This window comes from Pseudophryne corroboree, chromosome 2 (genome assembly GCF_028390025.1).
Source record: "Pseudophryne corroboree isolate aPseCor3 chromosome 2, aPseCor3.hap2, whole genome shotgun sequence".
NCBI lineage: Eukaryota > Metazoa > Chordata > Amphibia > Anura > Myobatrachidae > Pseudophryne > Pseudophryne corroboree.
The window spans coordinates 812,696,405-812,717,890 of record NC_086445.1 but is presented as its reverse complement, the minus strand read 5'-3'; the positions used below and the strand labels follow the sequence as shown (position 1 = coordinate 812,717,890).

At 44.6% G+C, this 21,486-nt stretch overlaps 1 protein-coding gene across 2 annotated transcripts in view; it reads left to right on the top strand.

Annotated features, from left to right (window-relative positions):
• Nucleotides 1–21,486, top strand: part of MYOG (myogenin) — a 491,596-nt gene that overhangs the window by 437,889 nt on the left and 32,221 nt on the right. The window contains exon 1 of one of the 2 annotated variants that reach the window (XM_063955668.1): nt 17,608–18,199. The exons of the other annotated variant lie outside the window; for it this stretch is intronic. Within the exon in view, the coding sequence (XP_063811738.1) occupies nt 17,693–18,199 (507 nt within the window). The 5' untranslated portion in view covers nt 17,608–17,692. Of the gene's footprint in view, nt 1–17,607; nt 18,200–21,486 lie in introns of those variants that run through there. 2 annotated transcript variants of the gene reach the window in all.

Here is a 21,486-nt window from a genome sequence, read left to right as displayed (position 1 = left end):
GACCTGTCTATATAAGATCCCACACTTGACAGTGCATGTCTGAGCACAAACCAAGCATGAAGTCAAAGGAATTGTCTGTAGTCCTCCGAGACAGGATTGTCTCGAGGCACAAATCTGGGGAAGGGTACAGAAAAATATTTGCTGCTTTGAAGCCCCCAATGAGCACAGTAGCCTCCATCATCCATAAATGGAAGAAGTTTGGAACCAAGAACTCTTCCTAGAGCTGGCCGGCCGTCTAAACTGACCGATCGGGGGAGAAGGGCTCTAGTCAGGGAGGTGACCAAGAACCCGATGGTCACTCTGTCAGAGCTATAGTATTACTCTGTGGAGAGAGGAGAACCTTCCAGAAGGACAACCATCTCTGCAGCAGTCCACCAATCAGGCCTGTATGGTAGAGTGGCCAGAAGGAAGCCACTCCTTAGTAAAAAGCACATGGCAGCCCACCTGGAGTATGCCAAAATGCACCTGAAAGACTCGCAGACCATGAGAATCAAAATTCTCTGGTCTGCTGAGACAAAGATTTAACTCTTTGGCGTGAATGCCAGGCATCATATTTGGAGGAAACCAGGCACCGCTGATCACCAGGCCAATATCATCCCTACAGAGAAGCATGGTGGTGGCAGTATCATGCTGCGGGGATGTTTTTCAGCTGCAGGAACTGGGAGACTTGTCAGGATAGAGGCAAAGATGGATGCAGCAATGTACAGAGACATCTTGGATGAAAACATGCTCCAGAGCGCTCTCAACCTCAGACTGGGGCGAAGGTTCATCTTTCAGCAGGACAATTGCCCTTAGCACACAGCCAAGATATCAATGAAGTGGCCTCCGGATAACTCTGTGAATGTCCTTGAGTGGCCCAGCAAGAGCCCAAACTTGAATAAAATTGAACGGGATCCGATCTGAAGATCGACACTGTCTAGGTCTACAATGTTTAGGTCGACCACTATAGGTCGACAGTCACTAGGTCGACAGGGTTGGAAGGTTGACAGGGTTTCTAGGTCGACAGGTCAAAAGGTCAACATGAGTTTTTAAAAAAAAAATCTTTTTTTGAACTTTTGCATACTTAATGATCCACGTGGACTACAATTGGAACGGTAATCTGTGCTGAGCGAAACGAGGCACCTTGCCGGAAGCATGGCAAGCGAAGCGAGCCATGCGAGGGGACACGGTACACTAATTGGGGTTCCCGGTCATTCTACAAAGAAAACAACACAAAAAAACACAAAACCCTCATGTCGACCTTTTGACCTGTCGACCTAGCACATGTCGACCTAGAAACCCTGTCGACCTTCCAACCCTGTCGACCTAGTGACTGTCCGACCTAGTGACTGTCGACCTATAGTGGTCGACCTAAACACTGTCGATCTAGTGGTCCGCACCCAATTGAACATCTCTGGAGAGATCTGAAAATGGTTGTGCACCGACGCTTCCCATCCAACCTGATGGAGCTTGAGAAGTGCTGCAAAGAGGAATGTGCCAAACTTGTGGCATCATATTTAAAATATTTGACTCTGTAATTGCTGCCAAAGGTGCATCAACAAAGTATTTAGCAAAGGCTGTGAATACTTATGCACATGTGATTTCTTAGTTTTTTATTTTTTAAAAATTTGCAAAAATCTCAAAAAAACTTTTTCAAATTGTCATTATGGGGTATTGTGCAGAGCCGACCCTAACCAATATGATGCCCTAGGCAAGATTTTGGCTGCTGCCCCCTAGCACCACCGCTGGTTCTGCCTCTGACCTTGCACCTCTTTCCCAGCACCACCACCCCTCATCCATAGCAGTCCTTATTTTGGTGTTTGTACCCCCTATATTTTAAATAGGAACAGTTTGCACATTTGACACACTGCCCAAAAAGGGGTGTGTTTTTGCTGGCAAGGGGCATGGCCACACAATAGTAACCCCAATTCCACTTACGCCACACAGTACTGCAACTTTATTCAAATTTGATCATGCGATAGTGTCCATAATTCATATTACATCCCACAGTAGTATTACTTTACGTTACTCCTCACAGTAGAGCCCCTTATTCACATTACATCACACTGAATTGCTCATTGGGGGTCATTCCGAGTTGTTCGCTCGTTATTTTTTTCTCACAACGGAGCGATTAGTGGCTAATGCGCATGCGCAATGTCCGCAGTGCGACTGCGCCAAGTAAATTTGCTATGCAGTTAGGTTTTTTACTCACGGCATAACGAGGTTTTTTCTTCGTTCTGGTGCTCGTTATGTGATTGACAGGAAGTGGGTGTTTCTGGGCGGAAACTGGCCGTTTTATGGGTGTGTGTGAAAAAACGCTACCGTTTCTGGGAAAAACGCGGGAGTGGCTGGAGAAACGGAGGAGTGTCTGGGCGAACGCTGGGTGTGTTTGTGACGTCAAACCAGGAACGAAACTGACTGAACTGATCGCAGATGCCGAGTAAGTCTGGAGCTACTCAGAAACTGCTAAGAAGTTCTTCTTTCGTTCGCAATTTTGATAAGCTAAGATTCACTCCCAGTAGGCGGCGGCTTAGCGTGTGCAATGCTGCTAAAAGCAGTTTGCGAGCGAACAACTCGGAATGACCCCCATTGTTCACATTACACCACACCCTATTGCTCTTTATTCACATTAGACGACACAGTAGTGTCTTTCTATACGCAATGCCACATAGTAGAGCACCTTATACACATAATGTCACACAGTAATGCCCCTTACACATATGAGACACATTATTAATGTCCTTATAAACATAATGTGCCTTACACATTATGACAACCTTTATTAATGCCCTTTTACACATAATGTCCCTTACACATATGCTGCACATTATTAATGCCCTTATACACATAATGACACACATAGTGCCCCCTACACATTTGCTGCACATTATTAATGCATTTTTTACATGACACACATAATGCTCCTTACACATATTCTGAACACTACTGCACAGCCAACCCACTCACATGCACACAGCACTCACACTGCCACTAACACTGTGACCTCTGCCTCTGCTTGGATACAGATGTGTCCTCATAAATCTTGCCTCTGTGCTAACGTTGGGCACATTTTCTTAATGAAAATGCATCTTATTTACATTGCTATGTGGCTAGGATGCACAAGCAGCTTCTGCTGATTAAAATGATATGCAGCATGCCTATATACTGTGTGAGACTGTGGCTGTATCTGCATATGAAATGCTACACACAGAATATAGGCATGCCGCATATCATTTTAATCAGCAGAAGCTGCTGATGCCCCTAGGCATATCAAATGCCCTAGGCAATTGCCTAGTTTGCCTATGCCTATGGCCGGCTCCGGTATTGTGTGTAGAATTTTAAGGGGAAAAAATTATTTTTTTCCATTTTGGAATTAGGGCCCTCATTCCGAGTTGATCGGTCGCAAGGCGATTTTAGCAGAGTTACACACGCTAAGCCGCCGCCTACTGGGAGTGAATCTTAGCTTCTTAAAATTGCGACCGATGTATTCGCAATATTGCGATTACTAACTACTTAGCAGTTTCAGAGTAGCTCCAGACTTACTCTGCCTGTGCGATCATTTCAGTGCTTGTCGTTCCTGGTTGACGTCACAAACACACCCAGCGTTCGCCCAGGCACTCCCACCGTTTCCCCGGCCACTCCTGCGTTTTTTCCGGAAACGGTAGCGTTTTCAGCCACACGCCCCTGAAACGCCGTGTTTCCGCCCAGTAACACCCATTTCCTGTCAATCACATTACGATCGCCGGAGCGAAGAAAAAGCCGTGAGTAAAAATACTTTCATCATAGTAAAGTTACTTGGCGCAGTCGCAGTGCGAACATTGCGCATGCGTACTAAGCGGATTTTCACTGCGATGCGATGAAAAATACCGAGCGAACAACTCGGAATGAGGGCCTAGGTTGTAACATAAACAAAATGTGGAGAAAGTGAAGTGCTGTGAATACTTTCCGGATGCACTGTATATTAAGTGCAGTTTACCACACCACATAGCAAACCATTACTTTTTGGCAGAATAAGGTGTCGTACACACAGGTGAGAAAGCTGACACTTTCTGATGTTTAAGCTGTTTTGCAGGGAGAAACCCCCCCCATTTCATTTTTCTTTCGGCCCAGTGCTATTCAGCATCAGACAACTGCATCTATAGATGACAGGCCAATGCTGCGCAGTACCGCACACCTTTCTGGTATCTCTGGCTGGTCTGAATCACAAAAAAATATGTTAAAATATAATGGAAGCACATGTGGCACTTGCAAGTGTAAGTATGCCATGACTGTCCATGTTCACATACTTGCATTTGTAGTGCGACTATTGGCCGGTTCCTAATTACATTTTTGATGCCCCATATCTTACAGAATATATTGTGTCCTCATAGTTAATAGGAAAAATGACGCCCACATACCCAATGGATTTTACCCAACTAAGCAAAACTTAATTTGGCCATTTCTGGTCCTAGGGGGGTAATTCCAAGTTGATCGCAGCAGGAATTTTGTTAGCAGTTGGGCAAAACCATGTGCACTCCAGGGGGGGCAGATATAACATGTGCAGAGAGAGTTAGATTTGGGTGTGGTGTGTTCAATCTGCAATCTAATTTGCAGTGTAAAAATAAAGCAGCCAGTATTTACCCTGCACAGAAATAAAATAACCCACCCAAATCTAACTCTCTCATCACGTTATATCTGCCTCCCCTGCAGTGCACATGGTTTTGCCCAACTGCTAACGAAATTCCTGCTGCGATCAACTTGGAATTACCCCCTATATACAGTAAGTTGGCAGTAATAGTTATAGTCAGTAAATATTATATATATATATATATATACTGTATACATTTATACAAAAGGTGTGTGACACTCATAGGACTTGATAAATAAAGGCAACAAGTGCCTAAATCAGCATCTATATATAGTATGTCTGATACATGTACACACTGGCGTATCTATAATGGGTGCAGAGTGTGCGGTGCACACGGGCCCCTGGGTCCAGAGGGGGCCCACACCGAACACACTGCACCCATTTCTTCTATACTCACCTTTCCGGTGACCATCAGTTACTGTGTGTGGGTTCCCTCCTAGAGATGAGCGCCTGAAATTTTTCGGGTTTTGTGTTTTGGTTTTGGGTTCGGTTCCGCGGCCGTGTTTTGGGTTCGAACGCGTTTTGGCAAAACCTCACAGAATTTTTTTTGTCGGATTCGGGTGTGTTTTGGATTCGGGTGTTTTTTTCAAAAAACACTAAAAAACAGCTTAAATCATAGAATTTGGGGGTCATTTTGATCCCAAAGTATTATTAACCTCAAAAACCATAATTTACACTCATTTTCAGTCTATTCTGAATACCTCACACCTCACAATATTATTTTTAGTCCTAAAATTTGCACCGAGGTCGCTGTGTGAGTAAGATAAGCGACCCTAGTGGCCGACACAAACACCGGGCCCATCTAGGAGTGGCACTGCAGTGTCACGCAGGATGTCCCTTCCAAAAAACCCTCCCCAAACAGCACATGACGCAAAGAAAAAAAGAGGCGCAATGAGGTAGCTGTGTGAGTAAGATTAGCGACCCTAGTGGCCGACACAAACACCGGGCCCATCTAGGAGTGGCACTGCAGTGTCACGCAGGATGGCCCTTCCAAAAAACCCTCCCCAAACAGCACATGACGCAAAGAAAAAAAGAGGCGCAATGAGGTAGCTGTGTGAGTAAGATTAGCGACCCTAGTGGCCGACACAAACACCGGGCCCATCTAGGAGTGGCACTGCAGTGTCACGCAGGATGTCCCTTCCAAAAAACCCTCCCCAAACAGCACATGACGCAAAGAAAAAAAGAGGCGCAATGAGGTAGCTGTGTGAGTAAGATTAGCGACCCTAGTGGCCGACACAAACACCGGGCCCATCTAGGAGTGGCACTGCAGTGTCACGCAGGATGTCCCTTCCAAAAAACCCTCCCCAAACAGCACATGACGCAAAGAAAAAAAGAGGCGCAATGAGGTAGCTGACTGTGTGAGTAAGATTAGCGACCCTAGTGGCCGACACAAACACCGGGCCCATCTAGGAGTGGCACTGCAGTGTCACGCAGGATGTCCCTTCCAAAAAACCCTCCCCAATCAGCACATGATGCAAAGAAAAAGAAAAGAAAAAAGAGGTGCAAGATGGAATTGTCCTTGGGCCCTCCCACCCACCCTTATGTTGTATAAACAAAACAGGACATGCACACTTTAACCAACCCATCATTTCAGTGACAGGGTCTGCCACACGACTGTGACTGATATGACGGGTTGGTTTGGACCCCCCCCAAAAAAGAAGCAATTAATCTCTCCTTGCACAAACTGGCTCTACAGAGGCAAGATGTCCACCTCATCTTCACCCTCCGATATATCACCGTGTACATCCCCCTCCTCACAGATTATCAATTCGTCCCCACTGGAATCCACCATCTCAGCTCCCTGTGTACTTTGTGGAGGCAATTGCTGCTGGTCAATGTCTCCGCGGAGGAATTGATTATAATTCATTTTAATGAACATCATCTTCTCCACATTTTCTGGATGTAACCTCGTACGCCGATTGCTGACAAGGTGAGCGGCGGCACTAAACACTCTTTCGGAGTACACACTTGTGGGAGGGCAACTTAGGTAGAATAAAGCCAGTTTGTGCAAGGGCCTCCAAATTGCCTCTTTTTCCTGCCAGTATAAGTACGGACTGTGTGACGTGCCTACTTGGATGCGGTCACTCATATAATCCTCCACCATTCTATCAATGTTGAGAGAATCATATGCAGTGACAGTAGACGACATGTCCGTAATCGTTGTCAGGTCCTTCAGTCCGGACCAGATGTCAGCATCAGCAGTCGCTCCAGACTGCCCTGCATCACCGCCAGCGGGTGGGCTCGGAATTCTGAGCCTTTTCCTCGCACCCCCAGTTGCGGGAGAATGTGAAGGAGGAGATGTTGACAGGTCGCGTTCCGCTTGACTTGACAATTTTGTCACCAGCAGGTCTTTCAACCCCAGCAGACCTGTGTCTGCCGGAAAGAGAGATCCAAGGTAGGCTTTAAATCTAGGATCGAGCACGGTGGCCAAAATGTAGTGCTCTGATTTCAACAGATTGACCACCCGTGAATCCTTGTTAAGCGAATTAAGGGCTGCATCCACAAGTCCCACATGCCTAGCGGAATCGCTCCCTTTTAGCTCCTTCTTCAATGCCTCCAGCTTCTTCTGCAAAAGCCTGATGAGGGGAATGACCTGACTCAGGCTGGCAGTGTCTGAACTGACTTCACGTGTGGCAAGTTCAAAGGGCATCAGAACCTTGCACAACGTTGAAATCATTCTCCACTGCACTTGAGACAGGTGCATTCCACCTACTATATCGTGCTCAATTGTATAGGCTTGAATGGCCTTTTGCTGCTCCTCCAACCTCTGAAGCATATAGAGGGTTGAATTCCACCTCGTTACCACTTCTTGCTTCAGATGATGGCAGGGCAGGTTCAGTAGTTTTTGGTGGTGCTCCAGTCTTCTGTATGTGGTGCCTGTACGCCGAAAGTGTCCCGCAATTCTTCTGGCCACCGACAGCATCTCTTGCACGCCCCTGTCGTTTTTTAAAAAATTCTGCACCACCAAATTCAAGGTATGTGCAAAACATGGGACGTGCTGGAATTTGCCCATATTTAATGCACACACAATATTGCTGGCGTTGTCCGATGCCACAAATCCACAGGAGAGTCCAATTGGGGTAAGCCATTCCGCGATGATCTTCCTCAGTTGCCGTAAGAGGTTTTCAGCTGTGTGCGTATTCTGGAAACCGGTGATACAAAGCGTAGCCTGCCTAGGAAAGAGTTGGCGTTTGCGAGATGCTGCTACTGGTGCCGCCGCTGCTGTTCTTGCGGCGGGAGTCCATACATCTACCCAGTGGGCTGTCACAGTCATATAGTCCTGACCCTGCCCTGCTCCACTTGTCCACATGTCCGTGGTTAAGTGGACATTGGGTACAGCTGCATTTTTTAGGACACTGGTGACTCTTTTTCTGAGGTCTGTGTACATTTTCGGTATCGCCTGCCTAGAGAAATGGAACCTAGATGGTATTTGGTACCGGGGACACAGTACCTCCAACAAGTCTCTAGTTGGCTCTGCAGTAATGATGGATACCGGAACCACGTTTCTCACCACCCAGGATTCCAAGGCCTCAGTTATCCGCTTTGCAGTAGGATGACTGCTGTGATATTTCATCTTCCTCGCAAAGGACTGTTGAACAGTCAATTGCTTACTGGAAGTAGTACAAGTGGGCTTACGACTTCCCCTCTGGGATGACCATCGACTCCCAGCGGCAACAACAGCAGCGCCAGCAGCAGTAGGCGTTACACGCAAGGATGCATCGGAGGAATCCCAGGCAGGAGAGGACTCGTCAGAATTGCCAGTGACATGGCCTGCAGGACTATTGGCATTCCTGGGGAAGGAGGAAATTGACACTGAGGGAGTTGGTGGGGTGGTTTGCGTGAGCTTGGTTACAAGAGGAAGGGATTTACTGGTCAGTGGACTGCTTCCGCTGTCACCCAAAGTTTTTGAACTTGTCACTGACTTATTATGAATGCGCTGCAGGTGACGTATAAGGGAGGATGTTCCGAGGTGGTTAACGTCCTTACCCCTACTTATTACAGCTTGACAAAGGGAACACACGGCTTGACACCTGTTGTCCGCATTTCTGGTGAAATACCTCCACACCGAAGAGCTGATTTTTTTGGTATTTTCACCTGGCATGTCAACGGCCATATTCCTCCCACGGACAACAGGTGTCTCCCCGGGTGCCTGACTTAAACAAACCACCTCACCATCAGAATCCTCCTGGTCAATTTCCTCCCCAGCGCCAGCAACACCCATATCCTCCTCATCCTGGTGTACTTCAACACTGACATCTTCAATCTGACTATCAGGAACTGGACTGCGGGTGCTCCTTCCAGCACTTGCAGGGGGCGTGCAAATGGTGGAAGGCGCATGCTCTTCACGTCCAGTGTTGGGAAGGTCAGGCATCGCAACCGACACAATTGGACTCTCCTTGTGGATTTGGGATTTCAAAGAACGCACAGTTCTTTGCGGTGCTTTTGCCAGCTTGAGTCTTTTCAGTTTTCTAGCGAGAGGCTGAGTGCTTCCATCCTCATGTGAAGCTGAACCACTAGCCATGAACATAGGCCAGGGCCTCAGCCGTTCCTTGCCACTCCGTGTGGTAAATGGCATATTGGCAAGTTTACGCTTCTCCTCCGACAATTTTATTTTAGGTTTTGGAGTCCTTTTTTTACTGATATTTGGTGTTTTGGTTTTGACATGCTCTGTACTATGCCATTGGGCATCGGCCTTGGCAGACGACGTTGCTGGCATTTCATCGTCTCGGCCATGACTAGTGGCAGCAGCTTCAGCACGAGGTGGAAGTGGATCTTGATCTTTCCCTAATTTTGGAACCTCAACATTTTTGTTCTCCATATTTTAATAGGCACAACTAAAAGGCACCTCAGGTAAACAATGGAGATGGATGGATTGGATACTAGTATACAATTATGGACGGGCTGCCGAGTGCCGACACAGAGGTAGCCACAGCCATGAACTACCGCACTGTACTGTGTCTGCTGCTAATATATAGACTGGTTGATAAAGAGATAGTATACTCGTAACTAGTATGTATGTATAAAGAAAGAAAAAAAAAACCACGGTTAGGTGGTATATACAATTATGGACGGGCTGCCGAGTGCCGACACAGAGGTAGCCACAGCCGTGAACTACCGCACTGTACTGTGTCTGCTGCTAATATATAGACTGGTTGATAAAGAGATAGTATACTCGTAACTAGTATGTATGTATAAAGAAAGAAAAAAAAACCACGGTTAGGTGGTATATACAATTATGGACGGGCTGCCGAGTGCCGACACAGAGGTAGCCACAGCCGTGAACTACCGCACTGTACTGTGTCTGCTGCTAATATATAGACTGGTTGATAAAGAGATAGTATACTCGTAACTAGTATGCATGTATAAAGAAAGAAAAAAAAACCACGGTTAGGTGGTATATACAATTATGGACGGGCTGCCGAGTGCCGACACAGAGGTAGCCACAGCCGTGAACTACCGCACTGTACTGTGTCTGCTGCTAATATATAGACTGGTTGATAAAGAGATAGTATACTCGTAACTAGTATGTATGTATAAAGAAAGAAAAAAAAACCACGGTTAGGTGGTATATACAATTATGGACGGGCTGCCGAGTGCCGACACAGAGGTAGCCACAGCCGTGAACTACCGCACTGTACTGTGTCTGCTGCTAATATATAGACTGGTTGATAAAGAGATAGTATACTCGTAACTAGTATGTATGTATAAAGAAAGAAAAAAAAACCACGGTTAGGTGGTATATACAATTATGGACGGGCTGCCGAGTGCCGACACAGAGGTAGCCACAGCCGTGAACTACCGCACTGTACTGTGTCTGCTGCTAATATATAGACTGGTTGATAAAGAGATAGTATACTCGTAACTAGTATGTATGTATAAAGAAAGAAAAAAAAACCACGGTTAGGTGGTATATACAATTATGGACGGGCTGCCGAGTGCCGACACAGAGGTAGCCACAGCCGTGAACTACCACACTGTACTGTGTCTGCTGCTAATATATAGACTGGTTGATAAAGAGATAGTATACTCGTAACTAGTATGTATGTATAAAGAAAGAAAAAAAAACAACCACGGTTAGGTGGTATATACAATTATGGACGGGCTGCCGAGTGCCGACACAGAGGTAGCCACAGCCGTGAACTACCGCACTGTACTGTGTCTGCTGCTAATATATAGACTGGTTGATAAAGAGATAGTATACTCGTAACTAGTATGTATGTATAAAGAAAGAAAAAAAAACCACGGTTAGGTGGTATATACAATTATGGACGGGCTGCCGAGTGCCGACACAGAGGTAGCCACAGCCGTGAACTACCGCACTGTACTGTGTCTGCTGCTAATATAGACTGGTTGATAAAGAGATAGTATACTACTAATATTATATATACTGGTGGTCAGGTCACTGGTCACTAGTCACACTGGCAGTGGCACTCCTGCAGCAAAAGTGTGCACTGTTTTAATATAATATTATGTACTCCTGGCTCCTGCTATAACCTATAACTGGCACTGCAGTAGTGCTCCCCAGTCTCCCCCACAATTATAAGCTGTGTGAGCTGAGCAGTCAGACAGATATATAATATATATATATAGATGATGCAGCACACTGGCCTGAGCCTGAGCAGTGCACACAGATATGGTATGTGACTGACTGAGTCACTGTGTGTATCGCTTTTTTCAGGCAGAGAACGGATATATTAAATAAACTGCACTGTGTGTCTGGTGGTCACTCACTATATAATATATTATGTACTCCTGGCTCCTGCTATAACCTATAACTGGCACTGCAGTAGTGCTCCCCAGTCTCCCCCACAATTATAAGCTGTGTGAGCTGAGCAGTCAGACAGATAATCAGATATATATAATATTATATATAGATAATAGATGATGCAGCACACTGGCCTGAGCCTGAGCAGTGCACACAGATATGGTATGTGACTGAGTCACTGTGTGCTGTGTATCGCTTTTTTCAGGCAGAGAACGGATTATAAATAAAACTGGTGGTCACTATCAGCAAAACTCTGCACTGTACTGAGTACTCCTAATGCTCCCCAAAATTAGTAAATCAAGTGTCTCTCTAATCTATTCTAAACGGAGAGGACGCCAGCCACGTCCTCTCCCTATCAATCTCAATGCACGTGTGAAAATGGCGGCGACGCGCGGCTCCTTATATAGAATCCGAGTCTCGCGATAGAATCCGAGCCTCGCGAGAATCCGACAGCGTCATGATGACGTTCGGGCGCGCTCGGGTTAACCGAGCAAGGCGGGAAGATCCGAGTCGCTCGGACCCGTGAAAAAAAACATGAAGTTCGTGCGGGTTCGGATTCAGAGAAACCGAACCCGCTCATCTCTATTCCCTCCTCTCCCATAGCCGTCACCGCCGCTGCTACGTTGTTAGCGCACTGAGCGCTAGAAACTCTGGCACAGTGCCAGAGTCTACAGCGCATGCACAGGACTCTGAAAAAATGGCACGGCGGACATTTTTCCGGAGTCCTGTGCATGCGCTGTAGACTCTGGCACTGTGCCAGAGTCTCAGTGCTGAGAGTGCTAACAGCGGCAGTGACGGCTACAGGAGAGGAGGGGCCCACACATGAAGTCTGCACATGGATCCCCTCCTCTCTAGAAACGCCTCTGCATGTACAGTAATACACATTACATACAGTAGGTAACCTGTGGGCTCCATAAAAATCTCCACAGGTTGGATTATCATAAAAAATAGAGCCTAGAAAATGTTAATGGGCAAAATAGTTTTCTCTTTAAGTGGTGACATCTGATAGTGATAGTTACAGTAAAGGGTCTATTCATGAAGCAGTAAAAAGAGTGGAGAAGTGAGCATGTGGAGAAGTTGCCTATGGCAACCAATCAGCTGTTCCGTACAATTATATGGTATGCAAATTATAAATGTTATTTCAATGCTGATTGGTTGCCATGGGCAATTTCTCCACTGGTCACTTCTCCAGTCTCCACACTTTTCACTGCTTCATGAATAGAACCCAAAGTGCTGTACAAACTACAATGCATTTCACAGTTGCACTGAACAGCAGATTCTCAATACAGTCCTTCAGAATGGAATTTACATTAAAGAATATATTCACTTCATAATTCACCCTCTATCCACCATAATTCTGGGCAATCCCAGGGAAATGTATTCATCTCTCCCATGGCAGGATTGTTCTCTTCTGTATGACTGACACCCAGAAACAGTAGGAAAAATACACTACTGAGTACAACGTTTTGATAAAAGCAATTTGACAAGCCACGACAGCTGTTCAATGTGCATTATTAACACATGGCATTGAGTGTTGTAGTCATTCACATTTTTACAGTGTCAGCACTGAAGAAGTTACGGTACCAGTACAGGCAGGGTTAAGTGTAAGAACAGTAGATTTTCATGAAATGGGACCTACAAGTACTAATTTGTGCTCAGAGGATCTTTCTATATTATCTGTATAAACATTTCAGGCGCACCATCTTCTGCAAGCTATTTCATTTTCAGAACTCAGAATGTGAGGCTACTGTATTTCACAGTATTTGTGATTTTGTGTGTTACAAACCATTTAAGTATATATATGGGTTTAAGGATGAATATAATGACACTGGCAACACCTTTTTTCACATCTTCCTAAAGTGTTAAGCTGGGTACATAATGAGCGATATATCAGCCATACAATCAAACGGCCGATATATATCGTGAGCCCCTTGGCAAGGGTGTACACCCGATACATTTGTGAACAATGAGGGTCATTCCGCCTAATCGCACGCTAGCTATTTTTTGCAGCACTGCAATCAGATAGTCGGCGCCTATAGGGGAGTGTATTTTCGCTTTGCAAGTGTGCGAACGCTTGTGCAGACGAGTGGTACAAAACGTTTTGTGCAGTTTCTGAGTTGGTCTGAATTTACTCAGCCGCTGTGATCCCTTCAGCCTGTCCGGTCCCGGAATTGACTTCAGACACCTGTCCTGCAAACGCTTGGGCACGCCTGCGTTTTTCCAACCACTCCCTGAAAACGGTCAGTTGACACCCATAAACGCCTTCTTCCTGTCAATCTCCTTGCGATCGGCTGTGCGAATGGATTCTTCATTAAATCCATCGCCCAGCAACGATCCGCTTTGTACCCGTATGACGCGCCTGCGCATTGCGGTGCATACACATGCGCAGTTATGCCGAGTTTTGACCTGATCGCAGCACTGCAAGAAATAGCTAGGGTGCGATCAGGTCGGAAGGACCCCCAATATTGTTCGCAGACATATTACATTGGCCCTGCAGCACAGCCAATGGCCGATATATCTACAGATAAATCAGCGCTTCTGGCTGTGTGTACGGGCAGTCGTATATACTTGCTGCGGGGACCGCCGGTGACTAACATCTCAACTGGGTGGACACAATTAAATGCCTACATAATTGTGACGTCAGGCACGACAGATCAGGCGGGTGATTGGTAAGTGTGTATGAATTTACCAATATTCAGATAGGTCGGCGGATCGGCCGAACGGTGCACCCAGCATAACTCAGCAACTGCAGCTGATATAATTTATTTTAATATAAATATAAAGATAAATTAAATCAATGTTAATGTAAATACAAGTACTTGCAAAAGAGCATATTATTTAAATATCTAAAGAAACTAGATGGTAAATTGATTTAGATTTCCAGATTAAGGTTATCAGATTATAATGATTATCAGATTGATAAAGATAATAGTCAAAAGCTGGGTAAACACTAGACAATATTGTGGACGATGTGCCCGATTCCAACACATTGGGGGGTCATTCAGACCTGATCGCTCGCTAGGGTTTTTTTGCACTGCTGCGAGCAGATAGTTGCCGTCCATAGGGGAGTGTATTTTCGCTTTGCAAGTGTGCGATCGCATGTGCAGCCGGCCGGTACAAAAACGTTTTGTGCAGTATCTGAGTAGCCCAGAACTTACTCAGACGCTGCGATCACTACAGTCTGTCCAGGGCCGGAATTGACGTCAGACACCCGCCCTGCAAACGCTTGGACACATCTGTGTTTTCCAAACACTCCCAGAAAACGGTCAGTTGCCACCCACAAATGCCTTCTTCCTGTCAGTCTCCTTGCGATTGGCTGTGCGAACGGATTCTTCGTACAATCCATCGCTGGGCAACAATCCGATTTGTACTTGTACAAGGCGCCTGCGCATTGCGGTGCATACGCATGCTCAGTTCTGACCTGATCGCAGCGCTGCAAAAAAACCTAGCATGCGATCAGGTCTGAATGACCCCCCCATTGGGCGGTATTCAATTCTTTTCACCCCCTTCCACACCTGTTCTATTTCTGCTGATGGAAGTAGTATAATAATTTCAGCTCGCTACCCCGGAGTAGCGAGGGCACCCAACCCTTTACGCAGCAAAATCTTACTAGTATGGGCGTGATCTGTGCAATAACGGGCATCACTTTAGAAAGGAGATTGGGCGTGATATATCATTTGAATACCGCCCATTATTCACGGTATTATCGTCAGGGCCGGTTCTTACCCTTGTGGCGCCCCGGGCAAAATATATAGGGGCGTGGCTTCATATGGGGGCGTGGTCAGTTACGCCCCCATTTATCCCCCTTGAAGCGACGCTGAAAGAAAAAAAAAGAAAAATTTATACTTACGATCCCCGCTCCTGATTCCAGACTGCTGCAGACCTCCACCGGCGCCGCTCTTCTCCTCTCCTCTCCTCCGATCTATGGGAGAGACGTCAGTCATGACGTCTCTCCCATATCACAGCATAGACACTAGAGGTCAATTATGACCCCTAGCGTCTGTGCCACAATGCTGTGCGGTGCGCGATGACGTCATCGCGCACTGAACAGCAAAGGTCCTCTCCACGAAGGGAAACTAGACGCGTTGCGTCTGGTTCCCTTCGCAGCGGGGGGCACTGCTGGGGGCACAGTGGCGGATCTTGTCATGGTGTGGCGCCCTCCGGAAGGCGCAGTGGTGCAAGTAGAAATATTTTCTTAGTGGTACCGAGTGACGAAAAATGGGCATGGGCAGGTGTTGTGAGGGGGCATGACCACATGCTGCTAGTGGGAGTGGCTACATTACACAAGCGGCGTGGCCACACAACAGCCCCTTTTTTGGGGGGGAATCTGGAGGCAAGGCTAAAAATATATAGTAATGCCTTCAGTATAATAGAGATATATAATGCTACCTCCAGTATAATAGAAATATATAGTAATGCCCCCAATTTAATAACAATATACAGTAATGCCTCCATTATAACAGGAAAATCCAGCCACTGTCGCACTCCCAGTAACCCTGACAAAGTGGGAGGAGCCGTCATGCTGTTGGTCTTGTTGCTTTGTGGCACATTATAATTGTGGTAGTGGCAAAGTTTGTGGCAGGTGGTACTGCGTACCCGCTGCCAAATTCTTAAGGGTACTCCGTACCCGAGCGTACCCGCATTCTTGCACCCCTGGGAAGGCGGCACCCCGGGCAAAAGTCCTGCTTGCCCGTGGCAAGATCCGCTACTGATTATCGTCTATGTCGCTGACAACATGCACTACCTTGAATATTTTCATGGAATTCAAATTACTTAGTTGGATCACACGATTTAGAGGAAATAGGTTTCTATAATAACTTTACAATCTTTGGCAATCAAAAATCAGTAAAAACGTATATGTATTCCTTGTCACATAGGTATCCTGCTTTCTGATTAAACATTATGGGACACCAAATGCAGAGTGATTTTTTTTGTGGTCAAAAAGGAGCAGCAGTAAAAGGCAAGTAGACCAGTGAAAGGTATGGCAGTGATATTTCCCTAATGGAAAGGTTACTGGAAGCCAGTGTCGAGCAAGAGGATCAGTCCCATATTCCATCAAGAACAAATTATCTGATCATGTCTCGTGTCACTTCTCTAGAACGGCTCCACAGAGAAAAGTCCCCAGAATACACCTTACTCACTATGTTACATATTGAAATGTATTTGGAAATTTGTATTCATGTCACTTGATATTTGTCTCTGCCAGATCCCCGTGCCATTCTTACTGTATAATGTCAGCACGAATAAACCAAACATACATTATTCAAAAGTGTATAGACAGTAGGTGAAACCTTGGAAAAAGGATGAATGAAGAATGCTACAGTATTAACTTCCCAACAAAAATATACTCTTACTACAATTATCAGAATGGTTATTTTACATTATAATTAAGTATCTGTACTTCGCACTAATGTTTTTATAATCTAAACTTTGTTTTTATAATAGCTATCTATCTATCTGTCTGTCTGTCTGTCTGTCTGTCTGTCTGTCTGTCTATCTATCTATCTATCTATCTATCTATCTATCTATCTATCTATCTATCTATCTATCTATCTCATTATATAGGGGACAGTGGTATTTAAAATAGGGTATGGGTCGTTGGATAGACACAACTAAGGTCGACAGTCATAAGGGCAACCATGGAAGGTCGACATGCATTATGTCGACATGGTCATTATGTCGGCATGTACTAGGTCGACAGGTCAAAAGGTCAACATGGTGGTTTTTTTTTACAGTTTTTTTGGCGTTTTCTTCGCAAAGTGACGGGGAATCCCACTTAGTGCACCGTGTCCCCTCGCATGGCTCGCTTTGCTCGCCATGCTTCGGGCAAGGTGCCTCGCTCCGCTGCCACTTCGCTCGGCACAGGTTGCCATTCCAATCTTTGTCCACATGGATCGTTAAGTATCAAAAAATCAAAGAAAAAAAAAGGTGAAAAACTCATGTCGACCTTTTGACCTGTCGACCTAGTACACATCAACCTAATGCATGTCAACCTTCTGTGGTCGACCTAATGGCTGTCGACCTAAGCTGTGTCGACCTAACAACCGTATCCCTTTAAAATGTAAAAAGGGAATGCTTCCTTTGTATTTTTTCTTACAACTGAATGCTCTAGGGAGAATCCCGTCTATTCAGACGTAAAAAGTTTTGATGTCAGGCAACAGCTAAAAAGTGGATCAAATTACGTGAACGTTTTCTATATTTATCTGTGTGATTTAATGCTGGGCAGAGGGTTTAAATGGCATCAAACAGTTGGTGTGAAGTAGAGAAGTGCAGTTGCTGTATAGCTGTTGAAGAGTCACACATCCTAATAGTTTTAAAGTATGGAACTCTTTGAAACCAGTCCCTACTTCTTTCAAGATCAGAGATTTTATGACAACGAAAATTATTTTTCTGCACGGCTCCCTACATATGAACAAACCGGATTTCAAGACCGTGGGTCAATGGGCATTTGTTCCGAAGGGGTTATACTGCAGGGATCAGGGATTGAAGAGAATGTCTCTCCGCATCCCAGTGTAAGCCAGCAAGAACATTGTCCTGGTCAATGCTTACCATGGGCCTGCAAGATGTGCAAACGGAAAACAGTGTCTTTGGATAGAAGACGGGCAGCTACCCTGAGGGAGAAACGCAGGTTAAAGAAAGTAAATGAAGCATTTGAGGCTCTGAAAAGAAGCACTTTATTAAACCCCAATCAGAGACTTCCTAAAGTTGAGATCTTGAGGAGCGCCATACAGTATATAGAGCGTCTGCAAGCTCTACTGGCTTCTCTCAACCAGCAGGAGAGGGACCAAAGAGATTTGCTGTACATTAGTAACGGATCTCAGCGGGTGGTAAGTAATATTGTGTATGGAAAAGTAACATAACACAGAGACCATGTTTTAATAGTTTATAGTAATATTTAGTTATATATCCAAATTCCAATATCAAATTTGAACTATTTGTTATTTTATTTTAAACTTTACTAAAGCAAATATTTAAATTCACCAAATAGCCTATACATATGTTTTATATGTGTAGTATATGGCCCTGTGTAACATTATATACTGGTTTAGCTAGAGAATGATGATAAAGTCTCTTTTTCTACAGTGTGACCTTGACAATATTCATTGGTGACCCCAGCATAACAATGCAGCCGATTCAGTGCGAGGACTCACTGTGACTTTATAATCAGTGTTATGAATACTGACAGTAATAGATCATCATTACAGAAATAAAATACACCAAACAAGGATGTTTATACATTACTGCTTGATGAGTGTGCTGCAGTTTAGTGTTTCTAGGGTTTAAAAAAAATAATGTAATTAAATATGACTAAACGTATGTTTAAAAAATATTTTTTTTACTTATGTTATTTCATCATTTATTAACAATATGCACATATATATATATATATATATATATATATATATATATACAGATATAAAACCACAGCACTCACCACTCCAGAAGCGGGGTACGTGTCTGCACTTACCACTCATAGGGTGGGGTGCATGTAGCCCATGACCACATACTTAAATAAACACACACAGAAAATTCAGCACTCACCATAGCACAGAAGCCTGCAAATCGATCGCCAAGGTACCCCACCTCTGTGATAGTGTAGGACCTGCAAGAAGGTGGGGTACCTTGGCGATCGGTTTGCAGACTTCCGTGCAGTGGCCAATTCACTTACTAAACCTCCATCATTTATTTATTGATGTGGTGAGGATAAGTGAGCTTGCTATGGTGAGTGCTGAATTTTCTGTGTGTATATATATATATATATATATATATACATATTTTTTTATATATATATATATATATATATATATACATATATATATAAACTTCCATCTTCTGTGGACGGAAGGCGGCACATGCACAGAGCAGTAAACAGGAAGCATTAAACAAGGGTTTAAAGTATCTCAATTCCGAAAAACTGTCTCCGCAGGAATTACAGTTTTGCGGAAAAGATACTTTTGTAAAGGAGCCATCATGAATTACTCCGTTAAATAAGTAGAACTCAGTGGGAGATCTAAACTTAGTTAACACTGGCTAATTTTAAGGTATGATGAATGGGGTGTAGTACGGGTGACCGGCGGTCTCCTGACCGCCGGTCACCTTACCGACGCCGGGATCCCGGCAGCATACCGACGCCGGGATCCCGGCGGGGAGGGGCGAGCGCAGCAAGCCCCTTGCGGGCTCGCTGCGCTCGCCACGCTGCGGGCTCGGTGGCGACCTGCGGTCGCCACGGGTTCTATTCCCACTCTATGGGTGTCGTGGACACCCACGAGTGGAAATAGTCCCTGTTGGTCGGCATGCCGACCATCGGGATAGTGAGCCGTCGGGCTCACGGAGGAGGTCATGTGACTGTCGGTCAGCTGACCGGCGGTCACATGAATACCACCCTGATGAATGGACCCCTCCATCTGTACATAACTGACAATGATTAAGGCCCCCAAAAATATGATTAACTAATACTATAAATATGCTCCTGGTTTCCTGGTGCAATGCTTTGTATAAATTAAGATAATTATTTATTAATAAATACAGCATGGATAGTTTCATATTGACACAATAAATTTGCGTAGCATTTTAATGGTTATATGTTCATTATGTGGAATGTGTTCGTGCAATTTAAAGGATAAAAACAGTAAAGGATAATACTACTACTACTACTATTATTATTACGACTATTAATAATAATACTCATTTAATAAGTTAAAACAATGAAAATGTAACAAATTTAAGCTTTTTACATTTTCATTCACTTATTTTTAGAAGACAGCAAATGGGCTGTCATATGTCACTGATGACAGTTACGTTGATTACACACATCACTGTCATTTAGTTGCTTTCCTCTATTCTACAGCTGAACAACACTTCAACTACTTAAATATGTCAGTGCTAATAGGTCTATGGATGACCTCATAACCTTCTGAACTAATAAATGCCATATGGTCACTTGGTAGGGAATGAGTAGCTGGTGAGTGTGACATGAAGCAGATAGCGTGGGGCACGGTCAGCGTGAGGTGCAGTACTAGCAATTCATACTTACAAGCTCATTTATGATCACCCAAATAATGGGGTAAATTTACTAAGATGGGAGTTCTATTTAAGATGGGATGTGCCCATAGCAACCATTCAGATTCTAGGTATTATCTTCTAGAAGGTGCTAGATAAATGAGAAGTAGAATCTGATTGGTTGCTATGGGCAACATCCCATCTTAAATAGAACTCTCATCTTAGTAATGTTTCCATCAGTTACTTTTCTAAACCCTGTTGTGCAAGCATAAAGTTAGTCCAATTAAATATTAATTTAATTTACTGCTGCTAGATATACATGTTTTTTTAATTTATTTATTTTTAATACAAAGAAGGAATCAGTGTCATTAAATGGGGATAATACAGAAAAGTTTCAGGATTTGAAAATGCTTAACAGTTATTGTAGTTTTTCCTTTTAGTGCATTCATGTGTGTTAGGCCAGGTACACACTAGAGCAGTGATGGCTAACCTTGACACTCCACCTGTTGTTGAACTACACATCCCAGCATGCCCTGCATCAGTTTTAGCATGGCCATTTAACAAAACTGTAGCAGGGCATGCTGGGATATTTAGTTCAACAACAGCTAGAGTGTCAAGGTTAGCCATCACTGCACTAGAGCAATATCAGTACGATTTGCCATATCGGAATGAGAAATCGTGCATATTGCCTAGTGTGTATGCCCGATTGCACGCTCCCATGGGTTGCCTGCAACATCTTCTGGTCGGCCATGCTGCATGTCCACCCAGCAGATATTATGTGCGACCTGGTGCAGTGTAATGAAGGATGGAGCGAGATGCCGCTCCGTCGTTCATTACATCGTGCAGTTTATACGGCAATTGTGAAGGGAAATTGTCCCGACCATTGAACCGATTACCCATCGTTGTAGTGTGTACCTGGCTTTAGAGATTGTTACTACTTGTTGATGATGATAAACAAGCGTTAAATTGGTCTTTCAGAACATTTGGTCACAGTGTTGTGTCAGTTCAAACATGAAAGGGTGATTTATCCCAGTGTGGAGGATCGAAGACATTGAGGAAACAAGTAGAAAGCAATTGCATACAAATACAGATCTGTGAAGGGAAAAAGTATGGC